Here is a 20,563-nt window from a genome sequence, read left to right on the forward strand (position 1 = left end):
ATTATTAAGTACAGCTTAAAGACGGCCCCTCTCTAATTTACTGTCTGCTGACCACATTACACGGAGGCCTATAGTCTGTTCAATGGACAGTGCTGTCTTCTCCAATATGCCCCGTTTCACATCAAATAAGGAGACATAAAAATTCAGGGCTGGGCAGCTTGCATAAGAGCTCAAACAAACATCCCGTTATGGTAACCGTTGCATAAGCGTGTGTTTATTACGAAAAGCAGAACAGACAAAGGACAACTCAAGATTTGTAGGAATGAAAGCAGGTGTGGGTGAAATTTGGCAGGATTCCGGTGTTGTCGGGAATTATATTCATGTTAATAAACATACAGAAGTACTTAAGCTCCACTCCTCCAGCTGAATCTCTGCCAGGACACCCACCGCTCAAGGAACAGTTCACCCAAAACGTTTTATCATCTTCATATCATTCCAAACCCGCATACTGGTGAATTTCTGTAGAACCTTTAATCTACTTTTCATGCAGAACACAATGACCATATCCATCAAAAGGACCAAAAGCTCCATAAACATATCATAGAAGTTGTCTTCTGAAATCATATGATAGCTTTATGTGATAAAGATTACAATTGTGTCTTGTGACTAAAAATCATTGACGTCAAACCTGACACAATGCTTTTCGTTTGCCATATTTGATTTCATTATTTTTTTTAGTGAATAGCAACTTGCGTTTACACATGGGTTCAGAAGGCACAAATGCATTATAATACACCAGTCATACTGACCACTTTTGTGATACGTTGTTTATTTTATTTTTTATTTTTGTTTGGAGCTTGGCAGCATCTGTCATCGTTTAATTCCAAATATTAAAAAAAGAATGGACAATTCACTTTTTGTGCTCCAATTTAGGAGTGAACGATTCCTGTAAAGGGGCCTTAAAGTAAACTGTCTTCATTTCCTGTTAGTGTTGATAAGATCTGATTGCTGAGGGAGGAGAGTTTAAAAGCTGATAATAACTTTTAAAATTGGCAACAAAGACTCCTTTCCACCATTAACCTGGACATTTTGCTTCCGCAGTTCCGCTGTTTCTCATGAGCAGTAGGAAACGTTCTGCCCAAACAAAGTCTCTCCAGAGTTTGTTTTTCCTAATATAGTCAAATATTTGAAGCAGAGGTTTAATAAATTAAGACTCTGGAGGTTGAAGCAAGTGCCGGCATGACTGTCCTACCTATCGTCCAACTTTCACTGACACAACCGGTCAACAACATGGATTTATGGATTGCCAATGCCGGGCATCAAATTTTGACCGCTTCAGGGGGTTGTAATGTAAAGTATGCCCTCCTCTGATTTCCGCTCGTAAATCTGACCCCAATTTTGTTTTCATATTCTGTGCTCAGGCTGCCTGTCTGCACTGGTCTACCAGCACTCCATCACTCCTCTGGCTCTACCCTGCAAACTAGTCATACCAACCAGAGGTGAGACGTCATATCACTTTCTCTACACATACAGTGGTGTCCAAAAGTCTGAGACTACATTGAAAACCTTTTTTTTTTTTTTTAATTTTTTCATTTCTGGATAACTAATCAAATAAGCACTTGACATTAGCTGTGTTTTAGTGCAAGCTGCAAATGCACTTTATGTGAAAAATCAGAATATCGCACAAACAGTTTGCATAATGAAGCTGTTACTTTTGGGAAGCAAAATACAAATGGACTTTTTTTCCCACTACGTCTGCATCTTGGTATTTTCATCCAATTTTTTTTAATGCAATTTTTCAATTTGCATAAAATTACAAGGATGCTAACCTAAGCATCTGAACTCTGAAGTTTGAGCGATACTGTTGTTAAAGCAAAATGTAATATATATAGTAGTGGTGGGCATAGATACATTTTTTTAATCTAGATTAATCTAGATTAATCTTGGAATTAATCTAGATTAAAATGGCTCATTTGAATTCTGCCAAGTAGATCAGAATAAGTTCACTACTAGTAGTAAACAACTAGCAGTCATCAAGAATTTAATATTGATAATAACATTGAAGACATTGTATGATTATTCCTTAAAGATAAGGTTTTAATAGTTTTAATAGTAGTAGCCTATTATGTTCTGCCCAATGTCTTCAAGTGAAACCGAACTTTTTTTTTTTGACGGGTTGCCGTGAATACCTTTACGTTTCTGTGTATATGATATGAGGATAGTTTTTCTCAAATGAAACGCCGAGTGCTCGTGAAGTGACTCTCAGAGCAGTTCTGGAGATGTTGTTCATGTATTTATGTCCTCATTTAGTGAGACGACAGACGTTAATATCACCGCAAGCGCCACGCGGGCTTCTGTATGAGTAAACAAACCCGCGCGCCTTGCGCCATACATTAACACAGAGACACGCAGAAGTCATATTTAAATAGACGTTTTGGCGGCTTAATATTTACAAATAGGAGTGGGAGTGTGCTTACTTGTGTGTGCGCCACGTGTGTGTGTGTGTGCGAACCGGGCGGAACTCCGCTGTGCGCGATACAGAGAGCGTGACCATGTAACGAGAGACAGAAATGACTTGCCGATCTTCATTGGGAAGCTTCTTAAAATACATTTTCCTGAAGCAAACCCGGCTGCTTCATAGCTGCATCCATGTTAGCACGCATACACACAGGTTCAAAGACTCGTTCTCGCCCCTACAGTGCAATTCGGCTAGGTATACATCCGCGCTAAAATATCAAGGTGAAAGTCATCATAGCTTGCGTAGTATAGACCCAGCTCCCAACCCAACTTTGAGAATAGATTAACGGCGATATTTTTTTTATCGCCCGATAAGAGTCTCACGTTAACGCAGCACGTTAACGCCGATAACGGCCCACCACTAATATATAGATATACAAAAGTAAAGTCAGATGCATACTTCACATATTTTCACTGTGACTTGTGTGTGTTTGTGTTCCTACTGTACATGCCCACTCATCATGACCTTACTTAACTGCGCTCTCTGTCACGATGATGTATGTCCTGTTTGCCCGGTGTGAATAATTGTGAGCGTTTTCCGAGGTCTGTGCGTTCAGCTGGTCTCCGTCCTCAGCCAACTGCTATATGCCATCCAGGTGTCAGGTGGCATGAAACCGCACACCTTTATGTGTGCATCTCTACCTTTTCAAACACTGTGTGACAGCGTGTTAGCCAGGCGCTTTGATTCCTAGCATAGCAAGAATTCTTGCAGCACTACGACAGGTTAAACGGACAGGATGTGTAAAGTCTAAACTTTGACCCGTTGTGATTTTTACAGATCCTCTGGAGGAGTCGCCTGAGATTGCAACACCAACTAACCCAGCGGCAGAGATGCTCAAACAGGGTGCAGGTGAGAATATTTCACTATTCATTATTTGATTCATTATTAATCAGTGATTATTGGTATATCACAATCACTTATTTGTATCTTTTTATTCATCTAACGTTTAAACTCATTAAATGCAATGTTCCAGCATTTGTGGCACAATGTGAATTACCACAGAAAACAACCTTTCAACTTTCAGTGTTTTAAAAGGGCAATGATCAGTTACAGAAAGGCACTTATACAAGAAGTACAAGGGCCAGACAATAAACATTAAAACACACATTTAACAAAAATGTGAGCTACACTTTTTGTTTTTAAACAATCGGAAATGCTGGACTGTATTTCAATATTTTGAGAAAGAAAAAAAAAGGAAAATAAAAGAAAGCTGAGGGTTTACTCAATTATATTTTGTGGTAATCAACATTATGCCTTTAATGTTGTTGATGCAGCTAATATTCAGAATGTTGATAGATAAAATACATTGAAATTGCATGTAAATGCATGAACAAAAATCCAGAGAATATGAACATATTTGTTAAAAAAAAAAAAAGTTCATATTTTCTTGCTCTCACTGCCATGAGAAACTCGATATTTTCTATAGAGCTAGAATTATATCTGTACTATGTAAAAAGGTAATATTTAATCTAGAACATTTGCTTAAAAGCAGGTTTTTTATGCATTAAAGTTCAATGTGTTTAGCGCAACTTCATTCAGCAAAATCCCCTAAATAAGGAACAATCTGCTCAGGTTTTTAAGTTTAGTTTTCAAAAATAGTAATTCTAGTAAATCTATCTATTTATATTAATCATAGATCTGTATTATTTTAATGAGGGTTTTATTGCATTAGTCCAAGTGTCAATGCAGTCACGCTAGCTCTGTTACTTATTTATGATCTGATATCAACTCTGAACCAACTGCCATGTTCTTCCCCACCCTGGTGTCACTCCTGTGGAAATGATTTAGGGCAGAAGAGTCCAGCTGACTCCCATGGTAAACCCAGTGATGCTCTGTGTATTTTATTCATTTATCTGTCGTTGTGTTTAACCTGACTTTGACCGCCGTGTCTAGAGAGAGAACCGCACTCCTCTTTTGCTACTGTCTGTGCATGTGATGGTCCAGACCTCCAGAAGCACCCTCACCTGTCTGCTAAAAACTGTTCGGCTGCTGTGTTTTCAGCTTTTTGTCAAGGCCTCGATTGTATTTCAAGAACACCTTTCTAAATGAATATGGCATGTACTTTCATGACTGATTTTAGATTACTATGCATGGATCTACTGATAGATGATGCCAGTGGTTCTCAATTTCTTTTCAGCACCACCTTTGAGACCAGAAAAATTGTGAGCCCTCCTAATCAGTTGTTGCCATATTTTAGTAAAGTATATACAGCTGTTGAATTGTAGATAGATATTTAAAAAAAACAAAACATTATCTGCATTTATTCTCTATAGTTTGATATGTCTTTGTAATAATAAAAAGGGGAAAATGCATCCTAAATGCATGCAAAAATACATAGAATATTTCAAAGATGTATTTAGTAAATAAATAAAACAAACAAACATGAATACTGATTTCCAGGAGCAATGTTGAAGGGTAGTTTAACCGAAAATAATAAGCAAAAAAAAAAAAAAAAAAGTAGAATACATTTAGTAATACTTATACTACTACTACTACTAATAATAATAATTATTAAATATATATATGCACACAAACTTCATTGGTCCTTTATGTGCATTATTGTGTTGTTACTGTTAACTGAAACTAGTAAAAATATTTTTCTTTACTGAAAAAAGCTTAAATAATTATAAGATATTATGAAATATTATGACAAAAACTAAAAATGATAAATTTAGTAAAAATAAAAAATTCAAATGAAAATGGAAAATATAAAAATAAAGTTAAATAGCATATATTTAGTATAAATTATACTAAAATATGAATATGTGGATATGAATGATACCCATACTTTGAGAACCACTGGATTATGCATATGCAGAATGTACTAATGATATGCTTGTGTTTGATGAAATCACAGTATGTATGAAGATCAGAGTTTATTAAGGCACATATGCATTACATGATGCAGCTGTAATTTAATTCTCTGCAGATACCAGCATGATTATTGATCCGTGCATGTTTTCTTGTCCTTCCCAGCATGCAATGTCCTGTACATAAACTCTGTGGATATGGAGTCTCTGACTGGGCCTCAGGCCGTTGCCAAGGCCATCTCAGAAACCATGGCAGGCAGTCCCACACCTTCAGCCACCATTGTTCACTTCAAGGTGTCGGCACAAGGCATCACACTCACTGACAACCAGAGAAAGTGAGTTTCTTTTTCTTTTTTTTCTATTTAAATCTTAATGTTTTCAAGAGCATCAGAACATGTTTTAAAAGCACATACCTGTCATTTCTTCAACAGGCTTTTCTTCAGACGTCATTATCCCATCAGCACGGTCACGTTCTGCGACATTGATCCACAGGAGAGGAAGTACGCAAACCCGGAAACATTAGCATTAACTTTAGCCACAGCAGTCAATGTCACAACATTTATATATTGATCAGTGGATCTGGTGACAGGATCAGAATTATGTTTGTGCTTGTCAGGCAGTATTGCTGTTAATATTGTGCAATATTACAATTCAAGGCTTTTTCAAAGCTTTAACCTCAAGTTTTAAGATTCAAGGTTCTTTATTTGTTACATTATATAGGCCTGCATTTATTTTTTTTGTTAGTTTCTCATCCCACAGTGCAACAAACATAACCAACAAGGAATTATAGATATAAACACACATAATAAAAGACTACATATAATAAATAAAATAAACTCTCGAGAAATATGTGAAAAAAAAAAAAAAAATAGAAAATGAATATAGAATGTAGTAGGTAAAAGAATAGAGCAGAGATTTACAAAACTAAATACACTAGAACATTGTACCATTGTGGCTACTACTAAACTGCAAAAAAAAAAAAAAAATGTGTAGGAATAATTTTCACTTAGAAATTGCTGGAAAATTTTACAATTAATTACAAAGAAATCGCAAGTAACACATTAAATTAAACATGAAACTTTGAAGTAGAAAGACCAAAATGGTATTTTACTGTAACATCTGTTTTATTTACAACTTAAAGAATTAATTATTTTTACAGTGCTGTAACATGTTCTTCAGGAAATGGTCAAAGTATATATCTTTTTTTAATTATTGTTATTATTATCATCTGTGAGCGCCTTTTAAAAGTTCTTTTTTTATTGATATTTTTAGTTATTATTATAGTTTTTTTATATTTTTTAGTTAATGCTGTGGTTGCTAAAAGTTAAATATCCATAATCTGTTTCAATGTCGTTCCAGGTGGAGCAAACCAGAGGGTGGCACTGCAAAGTAAGTTTTGATAACGGTGAACTTGATCTTTTGCAGCTTAGTAGATGCTGTTATCTGAAAGCAGTTTAGATACGCATCAGTCCCAAGAGCTGCTTCCCCTCCCGGGTGCATCATGGGATAGAGTGCCTGTGCTCAGGGCTATCATGATGAATGAGCGAGATTATGATCTCTGCTGTCTCAGCTAACAGCACAGAACATGGTGCTAACTTGCTAACCCTCACACACGTGTGTCATGATTTATCCTCTGAGGCCACACACTACATACATGAAGGATAAATGCTTCTCAGATGCTTCATCATTCTCATAAATTCTGTCATTTACTCACCCAAGTTGTCCCAAACCTGTTTGAGCTTCTTTCCTCTGTTGAACACAAAAGAAGATATTTTGAAGAATGTTGCTGGTAGCCACTGACTTCAATAGTTTTTTTTTTTTTTTGTCCATACTATGGAAGTCAATGGATACTGTCAGCTGTTTGGTTACCAACATTCTTTACAATATCTTTCCATTTCATTCTGCCTGTTTCATTCTAAAAATCACAGAGATGATTTCTGGCCCAAAATAAAAAGTATGATATGATTTTCTCACAGCCAATCTGATCAGATCTCTTTACTAAGCACTTGAGTTTTCACGCACAAGACACTTTACACTTCTGGAGCAATGAGGCATGTGACAGCCCTCACGGCTCGATCTGGGCTGCTTTTGAAAGAGATCAGGCTAGAACTGTGCTGTTGATGCAGTGCTCAGATATGTTACAGGGGAGGAAAAGATCATTGGACTGGGCTGAGGATGAAAGCACATGATGTTAGATGCATTCAAGATGAACGTCACTTCTGCTGTTGTGGTTCAGGAGATGAGAGGAGAAGCTCAGGTTTAATACCACAACAGAATGAAGAATGCTGCTGGGTTTATATGTTCAGATCATGTGAGGCAGAGCAGGGTTGTGTATTTAACATCTTGATGTCAGCAAGAGTGCCAGAGCTCACCTGTACTATACAACTATAAGAATAACAAGGGTAGTTTTGTTAAGAACATGTTCAGGACACATTTTGCCCCACTATGAAAAGAATATTCTGTGGGTAGAGTGCTTTTAAAGGAGCATGATATATACGGTATACACACTGGGAAAAAAAAGTGTAGAAAAATAATTTTCACTGAGAAATTTCTAGTAAATTTCACAAATAATTACTTCACAAATGTGTTAATTACTGTTTAACACATGAATAATAATAATTCAGCATCAATCCTAATCACAAATATAATTTTTTATTTTATATATAGTGTCAGTGAACATATTATTTAAATATATACTTCCTTTGTTGATTGTACGGGTTTTAAGTGTGATTAGTCACAGAAATCTGTACGAATATTTAGTTACATTTCAGATTTAGATTTACAGCCTACACTGTTATAAAAAAAAAAAAAGTTGAGCCAACTTAAAATTTTAAGGCAACCAGCTTCAGCAGATTTTTGAGTTTTCTCAACTTGTTGTTTTAAGTTTATACAACAAAAAGTTGAGAATCTCCCACAAAAATAAGTTGAGCAAACTCAAATCTGCTGAAGCTGGTTGCCTTAAAATTTTAAGTTGGCTCAAATTTTTTTTTTTTTTTACAGTGTATTTTGGGGTGGAATGTGACCTGGACATGCTTCGTAAGATTCATCCTAGTACTCTTGTGAATCTCTCTAACAAGTTTAAAGTCTTCACTAGCTCCTGATCTTGCAGACGGAATGCAAGAATGTGTTCTGTGTGAACTGTCCTTAATACATAGTGTATTAACATGTTTTTCTTCTTCTTCACAGGTTCTTTGGCTTTGTGGCCAGAAAGCAAGGCAGCACGACAGACAACGTCAGTCACCTGTTCGCCGAGATGGATCCCGATCAACCGGCCACAGCCATCGTCAACTTTGTCTCTAAAGTGATGATCAGCTCTCAGAAGCGGTGAACTCTTACCGCAGCGCTGCTTTCTGGAGGACTTTCATTTTGCTCCGTTTGAATTGTTTTTAAGTTTCTGTTTTTCGTTCTGTATGTTTGGGTGAGAGGCTGTGTGTATGTGTGAGGGAGGGTTATTCGGATGGCAGTGAGGAAGAGGGACAGAGGAAGTGCAGTGTGGGCGTAGAGGAGTGAAGTACAGAGGGGAGGTGATCTTCATCTCACTCGGAGGGGACGTGGAAATGATGTCGGTGATTTTGTTGCTCTTTTTTTTTTTTTTTTAAGAAAAAAGGAAAAGAAAAAGTTAAAAAAAAAAGGTTGATGAGGAGGCTGAAATGTGGGGCTGATGTACCAAAGATAAGAGAGCAGTCAGGACAAGCCAATCGTTATTCAAGCGTCCTTGTATATCTTGGTAAACCACGGCTGCTTCGTTAAAACTGTACATATGAACTGAAGCAGCTCCTCTTTTCCTTCTGAAAGCGGCTCCTGTTTCTCACGCTACAAGTGCAAGACCTTTTCATAAGCCAAGAGATAAACGCAAAACCTTGCACGTAACAGATCTGGCAGAAGATACAAGGTTAGATATTCCCATCCTCAAAGATGCTCTTCTCAGAGAAAATGGGATGCTGGAGTTGGTGTTTCTTAATTTTCAGATATCAACTCAGGAAAGTGCAATACAATGGCATTAAAAGTCAGATTCACAGATGATGTATAAGGAAAAAATAATGGCGACACCATTTTGCACATATATAAAAATTGCTTAAAAGTGAACATTTATCCTTATCTGGGAGCAGCTGTTTGCATAATGTCATACATTTCAAGTGATGTTTATTTCTATAGCGCTTTATACAATACAGATTGTTTCAAAGCAGCTGCACAGTAATAAACAGGAAATTCCAGTATTAAATTAGCAAAATTAATAAATGATGGAAGAACTTCAATCTCAGCTCAGTTCAATGTTGGTTCAATTCAGTTCATTAACAGTGTCAATGTTGGAAAGTTCATCAATATTTAAAATGAATTGAAAGGCAAAGTCAAATTGATAATAGTTTTCTGAATAAACCCCAAGTGTGCAAGCCAAAGGCAACAGTGGCAAGGAACCAAAACTCCATCATGAATCAAAATGTTGCATTCAGCTCTTTCCACTTGGGAAACATCTCAGTAGTGGATGGACGTCTGATTTTATATGCTGTTCTATTGCACTTTCCAAGCAGGTAGTTGTAACCTCTGAGCTGAATTGAACACACTACCTTCAGTGTCAACTTTTAGCTCCCGGTCTGCAGTTGTTAGCGTCCATGAGCCGCTGCTGTGCTCTCTTCTCTTCAGGTCTGAGTGTGTATCATTGTGTATCTGGCAGTAAGGTGTGGATCTGTCACTGTATCTCTATGCCTCGCTTCAAACACACTCACACTATCATTCTACCCCAAAGTAAGCTAAGTATATATATATATATATATATATATATATAAAATACATCAAAAAGTGATTTTACTGAATATTTATTGTATTATGATGTTTTTGCTACCTTTTTTTTGCTCCATGTAACTCATTTACCCATAGATATATTGTATAGTCTACACAAAGATTAGCCTCCAAAAGAAATAATCTTTATTTTGGCTAATATTTCAAAATCGTGTGATTTTGAGAAGCGTTCTATGATATATGGTGTAAAGTGTATGTATTTGGAAAGCTCGTCATTATTGGATATTTTCTCACGTTGTTTTCCTTTAGCTTTAGATCGACATAGACTTTGCTTTTGCATACGTAAGGATTACATCCTAAAATTCCTTCAGATTAAGTGAGTTGGCTGATATGTTTACTGCAAGAGGCTTTGTGTAAAGAAAAGTAAAGAAGCGTCTTTATTTTTGTATTATTGTTATTATTTTGGCGTCCTTTCCCTCCCAGTGTTCAGCCCTCGGTGAAACCCACTCGTTTGGCCGCTCACAGTGATTCTCTCAGGCAGAATTCAGTATTGTTTCATACTGCCATCGTGAGGCACTGTCAGGTATTGCCAGCCATATCATCATCTATGCATCCTCTACAATTCCCTTAGATTCACGGACCCTTATTAAATTTAGATGAAAAGTAATACTGCAGTGTTTTAACTGTGATTTGCAGAGAAAGTACCCCCCACTTCTTTAGTTTAAGCAGCATGTCCGTGCCGCCCCGAAAAGGGTCCCGTGTTTCCCCGATTTGGGTGTTTTGCTTTTATGTATGTAAATACTTCATTTTTGCCAAAGATTTTATTTCACGTTTGTACGCCTTAGTTTGAGAATTGATCACTGTCTGGTCGTGTGCGAACGACGGCTTGTTGTTTTTGGCATGGGGGTCTGTTTTGACTCGATGCACATGCTATATGACGTGTTCCACTGTGTTTGGTTGCCATGATTCCCTTGTGTTTAGCCTTACAAAACTGCTCCAAAAGAATGCAAAGCACTTAATGATCAAGAGCTGAAAAAGAGCAAAATATCAAATAAATATGACTGCTTCAATTATCCTAACAGCAACACCGTGTTTACACTGGAAGCGTCCAGCGGCGTGAGGTTGTCTGCAATGGAAGCTCGAGGCTATGCATCAATCAAAACACACAATCTGTGGAAAATCAAATTCTATTTTAAAACTGACTTTGCATGGGCTGTTTTAAAATAACGACTTTCTTGTAGGTCTGTTCTTACGTAAATAGTTGCATTTAATTCAGTTTACGTAAGAATGAATTTGCAATTTGTGCCATCAATTCATGAATGAGGTGCAATTTTGCATTGCAACAATTGAGCACATATGGTTAGATGGTTTAAATTAGTAGGCTAAATTTCACAGTCTGACTTTGATGTAATAATCAAGTTATTTAAATTAAATTCATAGCAATTAATTTGCAAGTAAAATGATTTCAGATTGAAGTCGCTAGAAAGTGTAGGCGGTTGGAAGTCATTACATTTGTGGTGCTGGACGTGTCTGGTGTAAACATGGTGTAAGAGTGATGATGCACACTAGAATATATATTTACTTGCTTTGCTTGACTTTCTGGATATTTCATTCGGTGCACAGGCTTAGATAAACAACACAAGCCATGTGTTTTCCAAACAGTCATTTCCAAACCACACAGAAGTGACGAGGTTTTTGCATTTACCTGAAAACATTTAGGCAGTCAGAAAAAGAGACCTTCCATCAAAGTGGCTCCCCACTCCTCCATGTATTAGTCAGCAGTGTTGTGTTATTATATTTTTTTATGTCCACTCGTTAACAGACTTAGAATGTGTGAATGAGCTACTATTGCTGTACAGAACCACATCGTTTTATTTGCTTCATGTTTTACAGCCTCATTGTATTGTTTTGGCAAAAAAACCCCAAAAAAAACAAAAAAAAAAACAAAATACATTAAAGAGCTGTCCGAATCAGTTACATTAAAGTACACTGTTGCTAGAAAAAGTGTCCTGGTTTGTGTATTTCTTGGAAGCTTTGTCTCTAGTTAATCATGTGAATGAGGTGCAGCGTTACACTTCATTACCGGATCTGAATGAAAGGTATTTGATTTTACTAATGTAACTGTCATAGCACCAATCACTTCAGAGGCCAAGCCTCTTTTTCCATAGCTCTTCAGTCATACAGAGGAAAATGAGATGGAAAAATAAACTCGCACACAAAGAAACCTTGGAGGCAGGTCAAGCGCTGTGAATTGGCCATGCATTATTTCGAATTCTTTTCTTCATAGCCAAAATCAACATTTGTAATGTGAACATTTATGGATTAAGGGTAGGAATGCATGAAATACAGTAACACAGATTTGATCTGATGTAATTCCCTCGACTATAGATCACGAAACATGGGAATTTGGATGCTAATCTGTCCAGATACACAGTAGGCTCCAAAAGTCTGAGAATACAATGGAGATCTGGAATGTTGTTTTATTTAACCCTTTGGTGCTGTTTTGTCATTTTTGACCAAAAAGTATAGGAATTTTTTTTTTTTAAGAATTTTTCACTTTATTGGAATGGTAAGAAACTTATGGTAAGCACTTGTTTTTGGCTATGTGAACACACAAACAAACACACACACACACACACACACACACACACACGTGTCTGGTTTGCTATGCTTGTGGGGACTCTCCATAGGCGTAATGCTTTTTCTACTGTACAGACCGTATATTCTATCACCCTACACCTAAACCTACCCCTTACAGGAAACTTTCTGCATTTTTAGATTTTCAAAAAACTTCATTCTGTGTGATATATTAGCTTGTTTACCCGTGGGGACCTCAATTTAGGTCTCCACTGTGTCATGAGTCCCCATGAGTCTGTGTGTATTCAGGTTTAAGTCCCCACCTGAATAGAAAAACAGGTACACACATACAAACACACAAACAAACACAATCAATAATGGACATGAATTGAAAAGGTTAAATTGGTCCTGAAAAAAAAAAAAGGAAAAAAGTCACACTTGTACGGCTTGTGGTGAAAAATGGTACTGCACCAAACAAAATCTTACTGAAAGAAATTTTGGACCACAACTTTAGATTTATGGCTTTGATTTTCATGTTTTACATGTAAAACATGTTTTGGATAATATATATTTCATATAGAATTTCAAAATAGTGTTTTTGTTATTATTTTTCATAATAAATCTAAACTTTAATTTTTTCTTAGTTTCACTTTTTTTTTTTTTTTTCACCTCAGTAATAATTTGCCAAATGTAAATCTGTGCTCCTCAGCATTCAAGATTTATGACCGTTTAAGCTGGAAACTTAATTTTCAGTTCTATGCTCAAAAAGTGGTTAAAAGGAAATAAATGGATAACTGTTCCATTAATATAATTTAGGAACATAAAGTCTCCTAAAAATGCAACATATTACATTGAAATGACAATAATCTTTATTAAAAATTAATATTTAATAAATGCTAATTTATTCGAAAATTCAGACTTTTGGACCTGACTCTACATGCTCTGAACATCAGCAGCATGATGCACGCTTGGATCATCCCAGAGAACAGATGGTTTTTGCGGCAGACTGCAGATCCAATAGAGGAGATACGCATGTGTTGACTTACATTTCTCTCACTTTCACTAATTACATCGCTCCACGAGCGAGGAGGAGATGGTGATGTCATTTGGGAGTTATGGAGTTATGTAGCAGATCAGTAAGCAGAAAACCCTTTTCTCATTAACTGTGTTCCAAGTTGGGGCACTCCTACTTATTCACATTGCTAAAAGGTTACAAAAAACTTTGGCCCATTGTGTTGGGAGGGTCACTCGAAGCCCCAATAGATTACGGAGCAAAACAATAGCTCTTACAGCATTACTCAGAGTTTCCACTGATCAGTCAGACAAAGCCCTTCAAACTGACCTAAGACTGTGAGTCTGTTATTGGTTAGTATCATCTTGTCCTGCCTACACACTCACCAGTCTCAGGGAATCACTTTAACCATGTCTAGCATTGGCTATAAAGGCAAGAACAAGATGTCTAGAATGAATGTTTTATCTCTGCTATAATGACATTAGTGAGACACTACCATAGTTTAAATTAATATTTTGGATGACAGAGTTTTTGCAGGTTTTATGAAGATCAATTTAAGACTTTTTTTAAGACTTTGTAAAGAAAAGTCTTGTTTTCCAATGCCTACATATTCTTAAATCAAGATATATTTACTGGAGGGAAAATGACATTACATAAGAAGTCTTGTTTTCTGTAAACTTCAAATCAAAATGAGGTGAGTGCATGATTATGATAAAAAAAAAAAAAGAACAAATCTCTGCAATAGGTTCCGGGAAAACAGGGAAAACACACCCTATTGACAGGTATTTGTTCTTGTATCAAACATAAGTTTTGTGCAGTTTTTCAGAAAACGAGATTTAATTTGTCATTTTCATTTGAACATGTACATTTTTTTAGCAATGCATGCAACATTTAATACACTACTTCATGAATTTAAGACTTTTTGCTCTGATTTAAGAATTTTTTTAAAGCCATAATTTGTGGAAGGGCAAATTAAGACTTTTTAAGACCTGCAGAAGGCCAGGGGTTTTATTTTTTATATTTTTATGTATGCATATATTTTTCTAGTTATTTTAGTACATTGTTTTAGTAAAACTAAATAAAAATGAGAAATGTTGCCTTAACAACTAGCTGAATACATGTTATTTTTATTTATTTTATTTCATTTTATTATTTCAGATATAATTTTTATTAATATTTTAAGTATTGGGAATGTTTTAGTTTACTACACTGTAAAACGTGATTAAGTAAATAATAATAAAATAAAAAAAAAGTTAAGTGAACTTGACAATTCACTTAACTTATTTTTTTAATGATCATTTACTTAAAAATTTTAAGGCAACGGGTTTCCTCAATTTTTTTAAGTTAAGTCAACTTATCACTTTTTATAGTGTAAACTGAAAAATGAAATACTCAAAAATTACTGGTAAATTTCACAAATAATTACAAATAAACTGTAAGTAACACATTTTGAAGAAGACTAACTGAGGTAGTATTTTCTTGTAAAGCATGTTCCAATAATTGTAGTGCAGTATACAGAGGTGCCCAAACCTTTGACTATGAAGGGCTAAAAATCAAACCTGACTGAGAGTCATAGGCCGAAAGTAAATGCTGCATTATATTCAACAATATTACATTAAAATGTACTTAAAATCTAAAATCTAATTTATAGGTCAATGCAAAAATTTAGATATAGCATAGATATAAAAAATAAAGATATGCTTCACCTCCACCCTTGTGACATTGCATGGCTAAATCAAAGGTCACCGGGGCCAAGATTGGCCATCTCTGATTTACTCTGGTGACCCCTGGCACTAGAAGGTCGAATCATGCTGCAATTACAGCTGCTGGCCATTTGATGTCAGTGTTGACCCTTCCTAAAACACGCAGCAGCAGCAGCAACAACAGCAACGTGTCTGGGTGTAAAGGGGAGATGCAGGCCGGGGTGGGCTTATCTGTCCTTTACACAGTAACACTGTATTATTGATGCTGGTAGCGGGGCAGATAAGGGCCTAGAAGAATTTCAGACACTCTCTGTTAGCGCAAGTCTCGCTTTTGGCGATCTCACTGATGTGTGACTGGAAGAGCTGTCCGCCCCCGACACCCAAACAATGGAGCCAGTTTAGTCCCACAGTTTATACACACCGTATCGCTCCAGGAAAACATCTCTGTTTGACGTTACGGCCGATGGAAAAGTACAACACGGCGTTTGAAGCGTGTGTGGGCCGATTTTTTCCCTGCAAATGTCATTGTGATTTTGGAAACGCTCTCGGCAGGGGGTCCAAATGACAAGATGGGAGGAATTAGGCAGTCCATTTGAGGCTGAGGAGGGGATAACCCTCTAATCCGAACGGGCTTTTGTGCGCTAGGGAGGAAAAGCTGAAAATCAATATTTCGTCTGGTTGCTGAGCAAAGTAATCTTTCTGGAGAACAGGTGTCCTATCGCCTGGCAAAGCCTCTTGTCCTTGCATCACACATCGAATGGTGGCAGCTTTGGGAGGGAGACGCCCTTTCATACCGAGGATTGGATGGCGCTCTCAAAGGAGCTGACCTGAAATCATACTCGAGTCTGAAGAAAAGCACCGCTGAGTGATTTGTAAAAGGCCTATAGGTGAGTTTACACTCGCTTTGGACTTCAGCTTGTGGATGGCTTGCTGAGACTGAGTTTACGGTGGACTTGTTTGTTTGTCCGTGTAACCATGTTCCTTGTCGAGGTTTTAAATGAATGGAACTAGTAAATCTCTCCCATTTTTTCCAGGGCTGAATTATGGACCGGGCCTGAGCCTCCAAAACTGCCAAAGGAAGTTGAAGAGCAGGACCTTCAGTGTATAAAGCATGAGCAGAGAATCTCATGCTTTATGACTTGTTTTTCAGTTAAAACATCTAAAAATCCTTCAAACAAGAAAAACTTTACCGCACAAGATTGCAGTGTATAAATCTATTCTGTCTTACTGCACTGGCAGATTCTTTCACTTGTCTTTAAACTGTTTATACCTAAAGCAAGTGGAAAAGAAGCCATTTTTGCAGTGCAAATTTATCTAATGCTTGCCTACACTTTAAAAAAAAAAAAAAAAAAAAAGATCAAAATTCAACCAGGGCTGAACAATAAATAAATAACAATAAATAAATGAAATCATGAAACTCATTGCGAGTATCAAATCACAAAGGCTATTTACGGTAAAATTGTTTGACGGTCATAAATATAAGTATTGTAGTTCTACAGTTATAATATTAAATAAAATTATTATATATATTTTTTTCTTAAACACAATCATTTTATTTTACTATGAAATATTACAATAGTGATATTTCTTATTTTGTCGTTTTTTATGTTTATTTAGTAGTGCAATAATGGGAAAAAAAGACGCACACACATCCAAAATCATACAAAAAGCTTGTATTTATTTATTATATTGAAGCCCAATAAATTGATATGAAATTTTTGGACAATTTTGGATGTGTGCAGTTCTTTTTTCATTCTTATATTATTTAATTGCTTGAATCTACGCACCTAAAGACGTTTGGTATATGTTTTTTATTTTTATTTTTTTTTGACAAATTTTTGGCTCTACAACCTTTTCCGTTTGTCAGTTATGTTTATTTAGAAATATTATTATTATTACTTCCACTACTACAATTTTGTACAATCACAAAACTTTGGCTAAATTGTGCAGCTCTACAAACAAGCAATAAATTGCATTTTTGTTTGCAATCACAATTTTAACAATTAGACTTTGTACCAACTTTGAACCTTATCTACCCCTAAAAGGTGCAGATTATTAGCTTAGAATCATATGTACCCTAAATGTGCTACTATGAACTGTTTAGGTGTAAATAAGATACAAAGAAGTCCCTTTAAATTTACTGACCCAGTGAAAACCCAGTGTTGTACCCCTAAAGTTGTATTGTACACAGCATACAAAAAAAAAATGTATTTATTTTTTTTTTTAAATTGGAAAAGGTGTCTTTATGTCCACTAGGGGTGCTGTGGAGGTCTGACCTTTGAAACATGTGTCCAGGGGGTTTGTATAGGACCACGATCTGGCCCTACCAGCATCCAATCAAGGCAGCAAGGGCCAAAGCTTGCCTACTAAAAATACACGCTCCAGGATGTTATTGCTAAGCTGCACATGCGTGTCTGGCCAGCATTTTTCAGCCTTTGGGATGTTTCCTCTCTCTCCTTTCCCTCCATAAATTAAAGAGGTAAAATTCCTCAGTAACACATCATAATAATGTTTCGGCTCTGACAGCACGTCCAGAATTGATGTGTGTTTCCTAGTAAGACACTGCACAGAATGTGTTTATTACAGTGTGTGTGTTAAAGGAGTCTTGGGACCTTCTATTGGCTCATAAAGTATTATCAAAAGAGTGCCAACCTTGGAGAACACACACTGCACCTTTCAGATCTCCAGCCTGATTTATTCTAGACGAGTACCAGTGTTGTGGAAGCTAATTTGAAACAAGCTACAGACTAATTCAAAACTCTTTTAAGTTTGGGGTAAAAAAAAAGAAAGAAAAAAAGTTAATGCTTTTGTTTCTTATGCTTATCAGTGCATCATTTATTTGATTAAAAATATAATAAAAACAGTAATATTGTGACATATTATTGCAATATAAAAAGTAACTGCTTTCTATTTTAAGATATTTAAAATATAATTTATTCCTGTGATCAAACCTGAATTTTCAGCATCATTACTCCAGTCTTCAGTGTCACATGATCCTTCAGAAAACATTTTAATATGCTGATTTGCTTCTCAAGAAACATTTCTTGTTGTGCTGCATAATATTTTTGTGGAAACAGTGATGCATCCCCCAGGATTCTTTGATACATAAAAGTTCAAAAGTTTAAGAAATTATTCAAGAAATTTTAATATTTTGTAACATTCTAAATATCTTTACTGTCACTATTGATTAATGTAATGTATTCTTGCTGAATAAATGATCATTTATAATAATAATAAGTTGTTTTAAAAATTATGACATACATGTATATATATGTGACCCTGGACCACAAAACCAGTCTTAAGTGTAATTTTTTTTTTTCGAAATTGAGATTTATACATCATCTAAAAGCTGAATAAATAAGCTTCCAATTGATGTATGGTGTGTTATGATAGGACGATATTTGGCCAAGATACAACTATTTGAAAATCTGGAATCTGAGGGTGCAAAAAAATCTAAATATTGAGAAAATCTCCTTTAAAGTTGTCCAAATGAATTCTTAGCAATGCATATTACTAATCAAAAACGACGTTTTGATATATTTACAGTAGTAAATTTACAAAATATCTTCATTCATTCATCCATTCATTCATTCATTCATTCATTCATAACCCCATATTGGTTTTGTGCCAAAAAGTATAAATAAATAAATAAATAAATGTTTGTCTATTTGTTTAAATGTATTTAAAATTATGATTCATATTTTTTTGGCACAGAAAGAGTGTTTTGAAAGAATGAACGTTGATTAAGGTGACAACATTAAACTTAAGCTAAATACAACCAATAACATTACACTCAATTTAAACCGAGTCAAATCATAAGATGCATCCCAATTTGTGTATTTATGCACACTATTCTGCGGTGTTGTTTATTATTATTATTATTATTATAAATAGTGTGATTAGTGTGTTCACACTGAAAATTCCAAAAAGGATAAAGTGCACTTCAAATGCCCAGATGATGCACTTAAATAACCAGAAAAAAACAAAGTATGGAATGTTAGATACTTCATGCACTCAATTGTCACAGCTTTAATTATGTACTGGAAAGAGACTCCAATGCTGGATGACAAAATAACCTTATACACTAGACATTTGAGTACATAGTGCATAGAATAAACGCCCAGTGCAACTACTTGGCTATGAAAAAAAATAAAACATGTTCCAAATAAAGTCAATGTAGTAACATCACTACTTTTAGATACTTGCCCCCCCAACACTGTGCATTTTTTTAGATGTTCATTCCTGAATTGCCCCGTATATCAGCATTTAGTCCTGCCCTGTAACTATCCCTGGTGCCCTTATTAACTTAGTACAGAGAGTTCTCTTCAGACCTCTCATCTGGATAGAGCTTAACCTCCCCCGCCCTCCTTTTCTTTAGCTGTCAGGTCAAGTACGCACCCATATAAATAGCCTGGAAAGTAGGGGTCAGAGGTCAGAGCTGAGCCATGCCCAGAGGGGGGGAGCTGAATGTGGAACCCCAAGAGGGATCAGGTGTCTCCTCGTTACGGGCGAGGGGGGTGGGACAACACCTGAATGATTGGGAAGGCGGATGGGAACCATTAAGATGGAGAAAACACACCCGTCCCCCACGACCCCTCCTTGGAGAATTCACTAACCGGCCACCATCCGGCTCCGTTTACCCAAACAGGTCAGGTGCTTTTTCCGTTTCAGTTTACAGGCTGCTCAGCTGGGGCTCTTAGCGGAGATTGCAGTCAGGCCCCAAGAGCCTCGGCATATTCACACGCCAAGCACTTACGCTAATCTTTCAGGTGGTATCGCTCTCTCGGCATCTGTATTGTGCGGGTGCGAGGCTCCCGTGCTTTGTCTTACCACGGGGGCCCTTCTGCGCTAATGGTGCCTTGCTCATCGGCAGGGATCTGCGCCTGCTGCAACAGATGGCACTGGGGTCGTCACGGGTCAGGGTGGGTTACAGCTGTTTGGAGTAGTTGTGACATGGCTTCTGCTTTGCAGCGTGCAGGTGGAGGGCTGGAGGTGCACCACCGGCCAGCCTCACATGAAATCATGCCTACTTTTTCACAGGAACGACCCGACATTTGCTGCCAGGGCTTCAGCAATCATTCACATATACTGTAGGATTGTTCCAAAACCTCATGGGCAGCTAGACAGTATTTTAAGGCACTTCCTTTATGTGAAGGTAGGTGATGCTGCTTTTAAAAATGCTAAAGTGACATTGAGGTTTTGCTGGGAAGGCAATCCCAAAATGCACTGCGCTGAATAAATAGAAACATATAACAATATACGGTAA

The 20,563-nt window shown here is 36.5% G+C and overlaps 1 protein-coding gene across 12 annotated transcripts in view; it reads left to right on the forward strand.

The window, feature by feature from the left end:
• Nucleotides 1-12,009, forward strand: part of tns1b (tensin 1b) — a 255,077-nt gene extending 243,068 nt beyond the window's left edge. For 11 of the 12 annotated variants that reach the window (XM_058786285.1, XM_058786289.1, XM_058786290.1 and 8 more), the window contains 7 exons: nucleotides 1,362-1,439; nucleotides 3,236-3,307; nucleotides 4,247-4,273; nucleotides 5,435-5,603; nucleotides 5,700-5,768; nucleotides 6,628-6,657; nucleotides 8,455-12,009. In XM_058786285.1, the coding sequence (XP_058642268.1) occupies nucleotides 1,362-1,439; nucleotides 3,236-3,307; nucleotides 4,247-4,273; nucleotides 5,435-5,603; nucleotides 5,700-5,768; nucleotides 6,628-6,657; nucleotides 8,455-8,596 (587 nt within the window). In that variant the 3' untranslated portion in view covers nucleotides 8,597-12,009. The remainder of the gene's footprint in view (nucleotides 1-1,361; nucleotides 1,440-3,235; nucleotides 3,308-4,246; nucleotides 4,274-5,434; nucleotides 5,604-5,699; nucleotides 5,769-6,627; nucleotides 6,658-8,454) is intronic. The other variant, XM_058786288.1, reaches the window with a different exon arrangement.
• The last annotated feature ends 8,554 nt before the right edge of the window (nucleotides 12,010-20,563 follow it).

This window comes from Onychostoma macrolepis, chromosome 09 (assembly GCF_012432095.1).
Source record: "Onychostoma macrolepis isolate SWU-2019 chromosome 09, ASM1243209v1, whole genome shotgun sequence".
NCBI lineage: Eukaryota > Metazoa > Chordata > Actinopteri > Cypriniformes > Cyprinidae > Onychostoma > Onychostoma macrolepis.